This window comes from Octopus bimaculoides, chromosome 3, assembly GCF_046866305.1.
Source record: "Octopus bimaculoides isolate indiv1 chromosome 3, ASM4686630v1, whole genome shotgun sequence".
NCBI lineage: Eukaryota > Metazoa > Mollusca > Cephalopoda > Octopoda > Octopodidae > Octopus > Octopus bimaculoides.
The window spans coordinates 127370497-127383848 of record NC_142930.1 but is presented as its reverse complement, the minus strand read 5'-3'; the positions used below and the strand labels follow the sequence as shown (position 1 = coordinate 127383848).

The following is a 13352-nucleotide window of genomic DNA, read 5'->3' as shown; positions in this document are numbered from 1 at the left end:
TGGGGTGCTCCAGCATGGCCGCAGTCAAATGACTGAAACAAGTAAAAGAATAAAAGAATATACGTGCATGCATATTTCACTCACGCATACACATACATACACACACAGGCATGCATATTTCACTCACGCATACACACATACATACATGCATAAATACATACATACATACATACATACATACATACATACATACTATACTCACATACACATACATACGTACTACACTCACACTCACACATACATACACACTACACACACACATGCGTACATACACATGCATACCCCCCCCCACACACACACACACACACAAGTATACATACATAAAGGCAGTCTTATGTAAATTCGCGCGACATGTAATACTTTCGCCTATCGCAATCCACCCGTTACACTTTCCTTTCAGCTTGCCAGCCACCCAGAACGGCTACACGTCACGCTTTTATTTTTAATTCTTTTGATTTATGTTTTTAACTGCAACAACTCCAGATTTTGTTGTTTTTTTTATCTCACACTTTTTTCAAACACTAAGAAGAATTTTTTCCACTTGCAGCGCTTCTTTCGCATCAACATAATGTCAGGCTTTGTAGATTTTTCCCATTACTTTATTTTGTGAAAAAGGATTATCAAAGGCATTCCAAAGGAAATAATTGATGGCGTGTATTTTAAATAAATATGCACACAGAAGCATGTTCATACTTTTCAAAAATTATTATACATTTGGTCATTTTGTGGAATTGAACCCATGGTTTGAGAAGAGGATTTTCGACAGCCTGGAATCAAGATACACACACACACGTTCTTTCGTTCCCCTTCTCTCAGATTTCCTGGCCTTCTCTTCATGCTCACTTTCCCTCTTTCACTTCATTGTGTCGCTTTCATTTCTCTCTCACCCCCTCCTTAATTCTTCTATCCCTCTGCCTCTAACTATCTCTCTTCTCTCCCCACGTGAGCGGTGTTCGGCCAGGCCTAACCTTCCTTTCTTGGTTGGACTAACGTCCGTGCAACATCTATATTCCTTCCTGTGCTTGCTAAATCTTATGTCCCTGCCATAAGGCTTTACTTCCACACACGCCAGCTTAATTTAATTCGTTCTTAGTCGAAAGAAACCTGTTGTTATGTCCTGTTATTTGTATTTGTGTAACATTTCTCTGTTTTTTTTTCGTCCTTGTTTTCGTATATATTTGCTGCTTTCTTTCAAAGAATCTAATGCTCTTAGCTTATTTTTTCCTTGGGGCTGGCCAGATTGGCGCTATCTCGAGTATAACCAGCCGAAATTGCAAAGATAATCTGGAACTTGGCTGAGGAAAGAAAACTCCGAATGACCCCTCCTTGTTTTCTATGTATCGTCTGTCTGGATATTTTGTTGTCCCTTTTTTGCATCACCTAACTGTCCGGATGTTTTGCGTTCTTGTCCCATTTCTGTATTTTTTATATATATAAAATATAGCGGCGTACGTACACTTCGGTCTCTCTCTCTCTCTATATATATATATATAGAAGAAATTAAGAATGAAGACAAACGCTGAAAATGATTTAATAATATCTTGAGCGTTTGTCCCTCCATTCTCAATTTTCCCTATTTTCTCCTAAATACGTCTCGCTTCTCCCCGGAATAAAATCCAACACAAGTGTGACTATTGTTTCCTGGGACACTTAAGCAACATTTAGCTACCTTGTAATTATTCATCTGGATCTTTCCTATAATTTGTACACTCATACATATATATGTGTGTATATATATATATATATATATATATATATATATATATATATATATATACACACACATATATGTGTGTGTGTGTGTGTGTAAATATATGTATATATATATAAGTATATATATGTGTGTGTGTTTAGGTTTACATTCTATCATATATATATATATATATATATACACACACATACATACATGTTTATTCATAACCCACGTGGCATTGATAATAGTACTCTCATTCTCTCTCTCTCTCTTTCTCTTCTTGTGTCCCTTTCTCACTCTTTCCTTCTCTCTTTCTCTCTCTCTCTCTCTCTCTCTATCTCTCTCTCTCCCTCTCTCTCTCTCTCTCTCTCTCTCTCTCTCTCTCTCTCTCTCTCTCACACACACACACTGTCCCTCTCTCTCCATCACTATGTTTCTCGTGTATCTTAATCGATGTTTTGTTTCTCGTTTCAGATTTATTGTCTGTTAAAAAGCAAGAAGAAAAACAAAACGTTCACGTCTCCAGAATGCAATGGGTGTCCTTTGTATAGCGCCATCTTGTCCGCGTCTAAATAGCTGCCGCCGCCGCCGTCGTCGCCGTCGTCGCCAACGCCACCAGCTACTAGACAGCCTGTCCTTAAACCGGTCAGATGATCAACTTCGATGGTATGGACACGGGGCGTGTGGATTTCAGCTTAGTGGAGCGGAACAGGATACTGGCCGCAGCGGCTGCCGCAGCCGCCGCCGGGAACCCCGTTTCATTAGGTCCACCCAGTCTTGGACCAAGCTATGATAACCACCGTCCAAATGTGGCGGCCGGAGTGCCTCGGAGTACAGTTTCGGAACTGGCCGCTCGTACGGGAACACCATCTGCACTGAGTTCAATGGGACACTACCCTAAAAGCTACTTACCTCATTCAATGGCTCTCAGATCAACCAGTAAGTAATATGTTTCTTCTTTCACGTTTTTACCTCTTTACTAACACAGCTACGAGACTGATCGATCACATGGAATGGACTCGTCGCATCGTTCGTTATACGAGGGGTGTATGACAGATCTTGAACCTCAAAAAAAAAAAAAACATGGTACAAGACTTCTGATGGAGGTACACGACTTCAAGGCTCAAAACTTTTCATACACCACTCGCATACCGTCTTTGAAATCGCTTCGTCTTCATTGTTTATTAGAAGCTACAGCTGCCTTGCTTCCGTCTTACCTGTACTCGCTATCAACTGGGAAATCTTTAGTATGATACTCCTAGCCTTCCCATTTGATGTTTGACGATACTTATATACCGCTATTCATATATATATATATATGACAACATCAAAGGATAGTAAAAGAGGTGGAAAAGTAGTTATATATGGCAGCAAGACGTTTATAAAGATGTTGCATAAAAGTATATATATATATATATCATTAAGAGGAACTTAGATAAGCTATTCCAAATCGTAACAGCTGTTTCAAAAACACGGTGACTTGATGATGCACTAATGTATATTATGCGAACAGGTATACATATTGACTCAGGTAAACATACGTAAAGGCCAAAATTGACATTAATTTAATACATAAGTATTGTACAGAAGTCACTTCACGCTTCAATTTAGTTATCACTGACTCTTATCATCGGTGGGAAGAACTGTAGACGTAAAATCTTGATATACGTATGTATATTACGTATTTTCTTAGAGGTGTGTGTTTCCTCATCAGCAGAAAAGGCAGATGAATGGATAAATAAATAGCTAAAAACCTCCAAAGAAAAATTATGTATTTTTTATATATTTAAATTATAAATAATTTAACATTCCAATTTTTACTCAGTTTTCCCATTTCTTCGTTTCTCCTGAAATTTTAATAATTTCTAAAAAAAAAATATCACAATTAAACAACGATAAAAACAAATCAACCAATTCTGAAGATGGTCCTGTTTTGCAAGATAGCATCTGTGTTTATCTAACTACGCATGTCATTTATTTCTTTATTTATTTATTATCATTGGTTTCATATTTTGGCGCAACCCCAGCAATTTCGGAGAAGGAGGTAAATCGATTGCATCGACCCCAGTGCTCAAATGGTACTTATCTTTCTCGATTCCGAAAGGATGAAAGGCAAAGTGGACATCTGTGGAATTTAACCTTAAAACGTAAAGACAGACGAAATGCCACTAAGAATTTTGTCCAACGTTCTTCACGATTCTCCACATCGCTGCCTTTACTGTTGTTATTATTATTATTATTATTATTATTATTATTATTATTATTATTATTATTAGGGCTGCTATCTGGCAGAATCGTTAGCACGCCGGGCAAAATGCTTAGCGGCGTTTCGTCCCGTTGTTACGTTCTGAGATGAAATTCCGCTTAGGTCGACTTTGCCTTTCATCCTTTCAGGGTCGGTAAATTAAGCACCAATGAAACGCTTGGATCTATGTAATCGACTAGTCCCCTCCCCGCAAAATTCCAGGTCCTGTACCTTTAGTAGAAAGAATTATTATTATTATTATTATTATTATTATTATTATTATTATTATTATTATTGTTATTATTGTTATTATTATTGTTGTTATTATTATTATTATTATTATTGTTATTATTATTAAAGCGGTGAGCTGACAAAATCGTTAACATTCCAGGCGAAATGCTTAGCGGCATTTTGTCCCGTCGTTACGTTCTGAGTTCAAATTCCGCCGAGGTTGACTTTGTCTTTCATCCTATCGGATGAAACACTTGGGTCACTGTAATTGACTTACCTCCTCCTCCTCCTCCGAAGTTGCTGGCGTTACGCCAAAATTTGAAACTTTTATTATTATTATTATTATTATTATTATATTAATACTACAACTACTATCATCATTATTACGACTGCTACTGTTTTTATTCCCTCTTAATTTTTTGGCTCAAAATATTTTTAAAAATTGATTATAGTAAATTTTGTTTCGTTGCGTAGAAGAAAAAATATTGAAAGCATGAAAATAAAAAAAAAAAGTAAAACATTAAAAAATTAGAAAACTTGTGGAACAGTATTATTTGAACCCTTGACTGTATTTTAGAAAATATTATTTCCAGGGTGACGAATTACAGCCTTCTTACGGATTGTATTCATTTTATTTATTGTTGTTGTCATTTTGAACCCTTTTTTTTTCAGTTTTTTGTTTCATAAAATGCCATTTATAAAATGATGTTATTTCATGTTGCGTGTTTGTATAATAAATAATTTTAATATCGGGGAGAGGAAAAAATACGAGGGGAGATAATCAGTACGTCTTATACATTTAGCTGAGAAATTCTATTTTACGCGACATTATTGCATCTCTCGATATATACGTCATTATATGATCATGTGATCTATATATCATTATTGTCTTACATATAACCACACGTATATATATATATATATATATATATATATATATATATATATGCGTACGTGTGTGTAATTGGCTATTGGATTGTTTTGCCTCATCCTGGCAATACCATGATGAGCTCGCAAGGGCGAAACAAAACAGTATTTCTTTTGCAGGAACCAACAATTATATAATGATAATAATAATTATTATTATTATTGTTGATGACGATGTTTAATTTCAATAAATACTACGGATTTAACTTTTTACTGGCTTGGAATAATAGTAAACTATTTGTACATTAGCGTTTATACCTATCTGTCTGTGACGTTCTCTGTCTGTGTCTTTCTGTGTCTCTTTCTGTCTGTCTGTCTGTCTCTCTCTCTATCTCTATCTCTATCTCTCTCTCTCTCTCTCCCTCTCTATCTATCTATCTATCTATCTATCTACTCACCCTCTCTCTCTCTCTCTCTCTCTCTCTCTCTCTCCCTCTCTCTCTCTCTCTCTCCCTCTCTATCTCTATCTACCTATCTCAGTCTACCTATCTCTGTCTATATGTTTGTGTCTGCATACAATATATGAATATCTATATATCCAACTAATAATATATATCTGTACGTATGTATACATATCTATCTATGCCTTGTATCTGCTTGCATGCAGAATATACATATGCATCCAATATATACGAGTAATTAAATAATTGCGTACGATACATGCATTCATACGTTTCAAATATATGAGAGTTGTTACTGTCGTTGAAAAATTCACTCCCAATGTAGAAAACTGGCACAAATCTTAAGGGGAATGGTATCGGCTGATTGTGATCTCAAAAGAGCAAACACAGAGCGACAAGGCTAGGCCTTTCGAATTACTGGCATGACTCATTTTTGCCGGCTGAATGGACTGGAGCAACGAGAAATAAAGTGACTTACTCGAATACACAACGCGCCGCCGGATATCGATCTCACAACCTTACGATTGGGAGCCGACTACCCTAACCACCAAACGACATTCTTTCACTGTGGTCTCTATGTACAGTGACTCTGTTGAATTCGTACAATATTGCATTGAATGTATAAAGATTTTTTTTATATGCATGTACAGTAAACCTTCACCATATCATATATATATATATATATATATATATATATATATATATATATATATATATATATATATATGATTGACCGCTAGCCCCTAAAGCTTTACTTATTCTCTCTCTGTTGATTTCCTCGTGTTCCTTTCTGTTGAAGAGCGTAGGCTCGAAACGTAAAATACTTTCTCACCTTCCCGACCGTTAAACTAATATACCTGCTTGTTGTTTATACACCTGTCTTCGTCTTCTGTTCTTCTGTAAAATCCAACTATATATATATATATATGTGTATGTGTGTATATATATATATATGGGGTGGGGTATGGACAAATATGCATTCAAGCACGTATATATATAGGCATAGACATACATAATTACGAAGGTATACAAATATATATGCGTAAATATGAACACTCATGTACGCACATATATACCCATATCGTACATATATGCCTGCTCAATGCAAACAGTCGTACACACACACACACACACCTGCATACACATATACATGCATATGCATGCACACACGCACTGAATAGAGCCATGTGCATAAATGCACGCTCATGTACACACACATACACATGCATACGCATATATTGTTGAATTAAAATGAAGAAAAATATAAAAAATATGATGTATGGCAATTTTCCAATTTAAACCACGTGGGAATCGAACACGCATAGTTTGGAATTCAAGTGAAGAATTAGTATTTATTTAAATTTCCTTCAGCCACTGGAACGAACAACAATGGTTCCCCCACCCCAGCACCATTTTTCGTAATAGTCCACTAAATAAACTCCTCATTCTTATCAACGTCACAATCATTCCCCCTCCGTCCCCCTCCACCGTTCTTCTTCTTCTTCTTCTTCTTCTTCTTCTTCTTCTTCTTCTTCTTGTGTTGACAATAGTCTTACGTTCATTGATCTCTTATCAAAACATTCTCAGCTAATTGATTTCTTTTTATCCAGATCGATATTTTTAACTAGTATTTATTTATCTGGCAACATCAATTAAGTCCAAGCACAAAACACACACACACGCACCTGTGTGTGTGTGTGTGTGTGTGTGTGTGTGTATGCGTGTATGAGTACGTACATATACGCATATATATATTTTTGTGTGCGTATTTTCTAACTGTTATGGGTTTTCTTGGTGTTGCTTTAGTTATCGTTGTTGTTGTTGTTGTTGTTGGTGGTGTTGATGATGAAAATGACGACGACGAAAACGATTATGGTGATGATGATGATGCAGAGTTTTTTTTTTTTTGTATGCTTTTTGTTTATTTATTCCGTTATCGTTTTCTCTTTATTCTTTGGAATACTTCTGCAAAACCTTACTTTATTTGTCGGATTCTTCTTCTTCTTCTTCTGACGATGATGACGATTATTATTATTATTATCATTATTATTATTATTATTATTATTATTATTATTCGATGTGAGCTTGCAGAATCGTTAGTGCGTCGGATGAAATGTATGGTGGCATTTCTTCCGGTTGTTTATTGTACTGAGTTCATATTCCACCGTTGTCAACCTTCGGGCTCAGTGAAACAAGTACCAGTCAAATATTGGAGTCGATAGCATCGACCAATTCAGATCTGCTTGGCGTTGTGTCAGATTAGAACCATCTCCCTGGTCGCCGTCATCACCACCACCGCCAACATCATCATCATCATCGTCATCATCACTATCATCAGCAGCAGTAGCAACGTCAACAAGAGAAGCATTAAAATTCCATAGCACTTATGCATCTATGATGCAACAGCTGCACATTATAAACAGCAATTTCACACCTCTTCTGACTCACCCTGCTACACTTAGATTTTGCACTGTCTTATCTCTGGTGTTCATAGCTCGCTTCTACTATTTATTTATCTACTTTTCTCATCGTCATCATCACTATCATCATCATTATCGTCATCATCAGCCTTGCCTACCACCATTATCATCACCACCACCGTCATCATCATCTTCGTTATCTGATTTCAAGTAAAGGTGATTTCCAACGCTCACCTTCAAGGATTCATAAAAATCATAGTACCAGTTAGATACTGAGGTCGAATAGATAAATTATACTCCGCGTTGCAATTAATTCACCAAAGAGATCTCTGGTCTTGGACATTTGATTACTCTGTAATCAAATAGGCTGGAGGGTCGCGGGTGAAACGTCTTTGATGACAGATATCATCAAAGAGATGGCGAATCTGGGGATTAAAGAGCAATCCACACATAAACACATATACGTAATACATACATATATATAAAACACACAACCGCACACGTGTAGAAGTGCGTTGGTATATTTCTCTGAGAATACCGAGGAAGTGTGTCGATTTTATTGTGCAATCTGGACAATTGCCTTGCTTAATTATGACAATTGCTTTACCGAAACACCTGTATGTTGCATAAAACAATTACGCATTTGGTGTCTAATATGACTATATAAATATTAAGTGCGCGTGTGTAATTAAATACATAGATAGATAGACAGACAGACAGACAGACAGATAGAATGTGCCTATGAAAGTGAGCAAGTATATGGAGAGGTTAATTTAGACCAGGAGTTAAAACATTTATTTGATGTAACACAATTATTCATACACAGACAGCCATTCTTTGTAGGTTTCAAGAAAAAATTCTACAATTTTCGGACCTAGTAACAAATGAATTTTTCAACTTGGTAGATATCGTGTGAGATGAGAATGTTTGAGAAAAATAGGGCCAAGTGAATTGCAATCTGAAAATGGAATTGATCGGGCCAGCGGTTTGGATGATGTAAAGATAAATGAACACGTGATTAAAATTAATTTAACGATTATTCTAAAGAATGTTCTAGAAGGATTCTCAGGAAAACCATAATGTTCAGAAGTTCATCGTCTGTTGGAAAGCGGTAATAATGCTTGAGGGAAAGTCTTCAGGTTACGAATATAATGTTTCAAAGAAAATAATTATTAATAAAGGGGTAAGATGGGGAAACGGGAGATGGTGAGAGAGAAATAAAAACAAAAGAAAGGAGGAAAGAAAGACTAGAATAAGTGGAAAAGGTGTTTAGAAGAAAAAAGTGGAAGGAGAGGCGAAGAAAGAATGAAGAATGAAATATATGAAAGGTGGTCCTCGAAGGTGGTTTGCAGTGGTCTGGAGACTAGACTTTCCAGTTAGTGAATTAGTTAACATGTACTTACTCACGTGAAACCACCTTGTGAAGATTTCATCTCTGGAGTTGAGGTTTTCAAAAACACGGAAGTCTTTCCTAAAAGAAAGCTGTGTATGTGCGTGCGTATGTGTGTGTGTGTGTGTGTGTGTGTGTATGTGTGTGTGTGTGTGTGTGTATGTGTGTGTGTGTGTGTGTGTGTTTCCTCACCGTGGTTATCTAAATTCCAGCGATTGAGTTTTATTCGAAAAACAGCTACTTATAGGAAGAAATCAAATAATTACAAAGACACGTATGCTCACACACACACACACACACACACACATAGACGATATTGAGCTAAGTACTTTCCAAACAGCCACTAGCCAATCTTTTTTTCATTTTCCCCTCTAAAAACAACGCAAGTCTTCATTCTGAAAGCAACCAATATCTCTCAATATAAGCTCATTCAATCAATCAATCTATTATTATCATTATTATTATTATCATTATCATTATTATTATTATTATTATTATTATTATTATTATTATTATTATCATTATCATTATTATTATTATTATTTATCAATGTTATTATTATTATTATTATTATTATTATTATTATTATCATTATTATTATTATCATTATTATTATTATTATTATTTATCAATGTTATTATTATTATTAATACTACTATTATTATTATTGCTGTTCTCGATATTTATAGAATTTTTATCGATTCTTCTCAGCTATTATTAATAATTTTCTTGGGTTTATTATCATAATATTAATAATATAAAGAATTGTTATTGCTGTTATTGCTGCTGTGCTGTTGTTGTTGTTGTTGTTTTCATTATTGTTCTGCTAGAAATTCTTATTAATGTTGCAAAACATGGCTGTTGTTGTTGGAGTAGTAGTAGTAGTAGTAGTAGTAGAAGTAGATGTTGTTGTTGAGTTTATGGTCGTTGACGCTGTTGCTACTACAGAAAGATGTCGACAATGATGATGGTGATGACAGAAGTGTCAGTGAAGATGATGATGTTGATAAAAAGGAGAAGGATGGTGTTAGTAATGATGCTGGTGATAGTCGTGGTGATGGTGTTGTTGTTGTTGTTGGTGGTGGTGGTGGTGGTTTTAGTAGAGTGAATGATGGTGTTGGTGCTGCAGCTGTTACTAGTGATGATGACGATGATGATGATTGGAGAGGTGGTGGAGGCGGCGGTTTTGATTGTAATTGGAAGGAAGAAGTGGAAGGTGAGAGCGGTGGTGGCAGTGGTGATGATGATGATGAAGTGGAGGATGAGAAAGGTGATGATGATTATGGTGACGATGATGATGATGGTTGGCGGGTAGGGGTGGCGGCAATTATGTCGATCACGATGACGATGCTTGCTTTGCTTTGCTTTGCTTTTATTATAAACAGCAGAACAAAATATTGAACTATTTTGTCTGTTCATCAGCGTGAACAACCATTTATACACACTCAGCCATTATCTCTTTCTTTGATATTGCAGAATGTTTTCCTGCTGACAAACCAGCAGCAGTAGCCTAACAAACACACACAGACACACACATATATCCACATACAATACACACACGTTTATGTATATACGCATGCACACAGAGGCAAAGCAGGGAAAATCGTGCCGCACACAGACGCTCATACCCACTCACATACAGACGGAAGTATGTGTGTATACACATGTGCACAAACACAATTACAATCATAAACACATAAACAGAGAATCACATATAGATGGATGGATGCATACAAGCTCTCTCTCTCTCTCTCTCTGTCTCTCTCTCTCTCACGCGCGCGCGCATGCATACAGTCATACACACACTCACGATGGGAAAACGCCCCATTTTTATACAGGAAAAAAAGAAAACAATCAACAAAAATATAAAATATATTAAAAAAATATAATAAAAACGACGAAATTATGAAATATATAAACAATAAAACAGCTAAATATATAAACTATATTGTAAAAATATGGAAAATATAACAAAAAAGTATAAAATATATGAAATGCATAATAAAAACAACAGATATGAAATATAAAATAGGTATAAAAACAATACACAAGTGTGATATATAAAGTAAAAAAAGAAAAAATATGAAATATATATAATAAAATAACAAGAAAAGTATAAAATATGTAACAAATATATAGTAAAAAAAAACAAAGATATAAATGTGGAATATATAAAATTAAAATATATAACGAAAGTAAATAAATATATAAGAAAAATATAAATAAAATTTATGACGTAAAACTATCTGAAGGTAATTTTAAAATGTATGAAATGAAAATATATTTATGATTGAAAAATAATATAAACGATAAGAGAAAAAAAAAGTTGAAATTAAAATATCATAAATTACGTTTTTAATAGTGTGTTAGTGGTGGGGAGAGTGGGGGGAGGTAAGGGTGTTCTTGGTTTTTGTTGTTTATTTAAATGTGGGTAAAAAAATTCCTTGTAGAAGGCAATAGAAGGCCCCAACCATCCGAAGCAACTGCCGCCGTGACTTTGATTCGTAAAAGATTTATATTTAAGTCGTGGGAGTGAATAAAATATGTCGTAGGTGTGGCAGAGTGTGCGAGTAGAAGGGGAAGAAGAAGAAGCGGGGGTGGGGTGTATGGTGGGGCTGGGTGAAGCGGAGAGGAAGTGGTGGAGGAGGATGCGAGATCGAATTCGACGTTATGTGAAGGTGGAAAGAAAATTTATTGTCAACTAAGGGCTACACCATCTCTCTCTCTCTCTCTCTCTCTCTCTCTCTCTCTTTTTCTCTCTCTCTCTCATTCTCTCAAACACACACACATATTTAAATATGGACGTATGTATGTGTTTCTCGCCTTCATCGGACGAGGACATGCAAGCCGAAATGTCGAAGTCGCGGTCAACCATTTCATCGTAAAAGTTTAATAAACGTGTACTCAACATTGAGCAATCACTCACTTTTCTTTTAACTTCTCATTATATATATCTTGATAAAAAAGCTACGTGTGTGTGTGTGTGTGTGTGTGTGTGTGTGTGTGTGTGCGCGCGCGCGCATATATATTCTTTTACTTGTTTCAGTCATTTGACTACAGCCATGCTGGGGCACCGCCATTAGTCGAGCACATCGACCCCAAAAACTTATTCTTTGCAAGCCTAGTACTTACTCTATCGCCCTCTTTTGCTGAACACACCAGCATCGGTTGGGGAGACAGACAGAATGACAGACACACACACACACACACACATATATATATACATATATATATATATATACGACGGGTTTCTTTCAGTTTCCGTCTACCAAATTCACTCACAAGGCTTTGGTCGTCCCGAGGCTATAGTAGAAGACACTTGCCCAAGATGCCACGCAGTGAGACTGAACCTAGAACCACGTGGTTGGTAAGCGAGCCCCTCCTGTGCCTATATATATATATATGTGTGTGTGTGTGTGTGTGTGTGTGTGTGTGTGTGTGTGTGTGTGTATGGTATGTATGTAGGCAGGTAGGCATGTATGCATTTAAAGCGGCGAACAAGCAGAATGGTTATCGCACCAGGAAAATACTTAGCGGCATTTCGTCCGTTTTTACGTTCAAATTTCGCCGAAGTTGATTTTGCTTTTCATCACTTCGGGATTGATAACGCTAGGACTATTTGATCACTGGGGTCGATGTAATCGACTTCCCCACTCCTCCAAACTTATTGGTTTCAAATTTTGGCAGTAAGGACTTCTGGTAACTTGACTGAGGAAAGAAGGCCACAAATGACCCGTCTTTTTTTTTTTGCCTGTCCTTCTAATTGTTGTTTCTCCTGTCCGCCTTTCTATTGTCTATCTGTCCGAAAGTTTTATTGTCCTCTATTGCGTCTTTGTTCCATTTTTTTAATATAGGTGGGGTGTACACATAAACACATATATGCATGTATGTATATGTATATGCGTGTATGTGTATAAATATATATATGTTTATATATATGTCTGTATATATATATATATATATATATATATATAATATATATATATGTGTGTCTGTATATATGTTTGCGTGTGTGTGTGTATATATATGCGTGTATATCTGTGTA

The 13352-nt window shown here is 36.0% G+C and overlaps 1 protein-coding gene across 2 annotated transcripts in view; it reads left to right on the top strand.

Moving 5' to 3' along the window:
• The first annotated feature begins 2210 nt into the window (after nucleotides 1-2210).
• LOC106868024 (uncharacterized) overlaps nucleotides 2211-13352 on the top strand; it is a 325886-nt gene continuing 314744 nt past the window's right edge. For both annotated transcript variants that reach the window (XR_016241196.1, XM_089349632.1), the window contains exon 1: nucleotides 2211-2632. Coding sequence is in view for 1 of the 2 variants with exons in the window: in XM_089349632.1 (XP_089205758.1) it covers nucleotides 2344-2632 (289 nt within the window). In the remaining variant the exon portion in view is untranslated. The remainder of the gene's footprint in view (nucleotides 2633-13352) is intronic.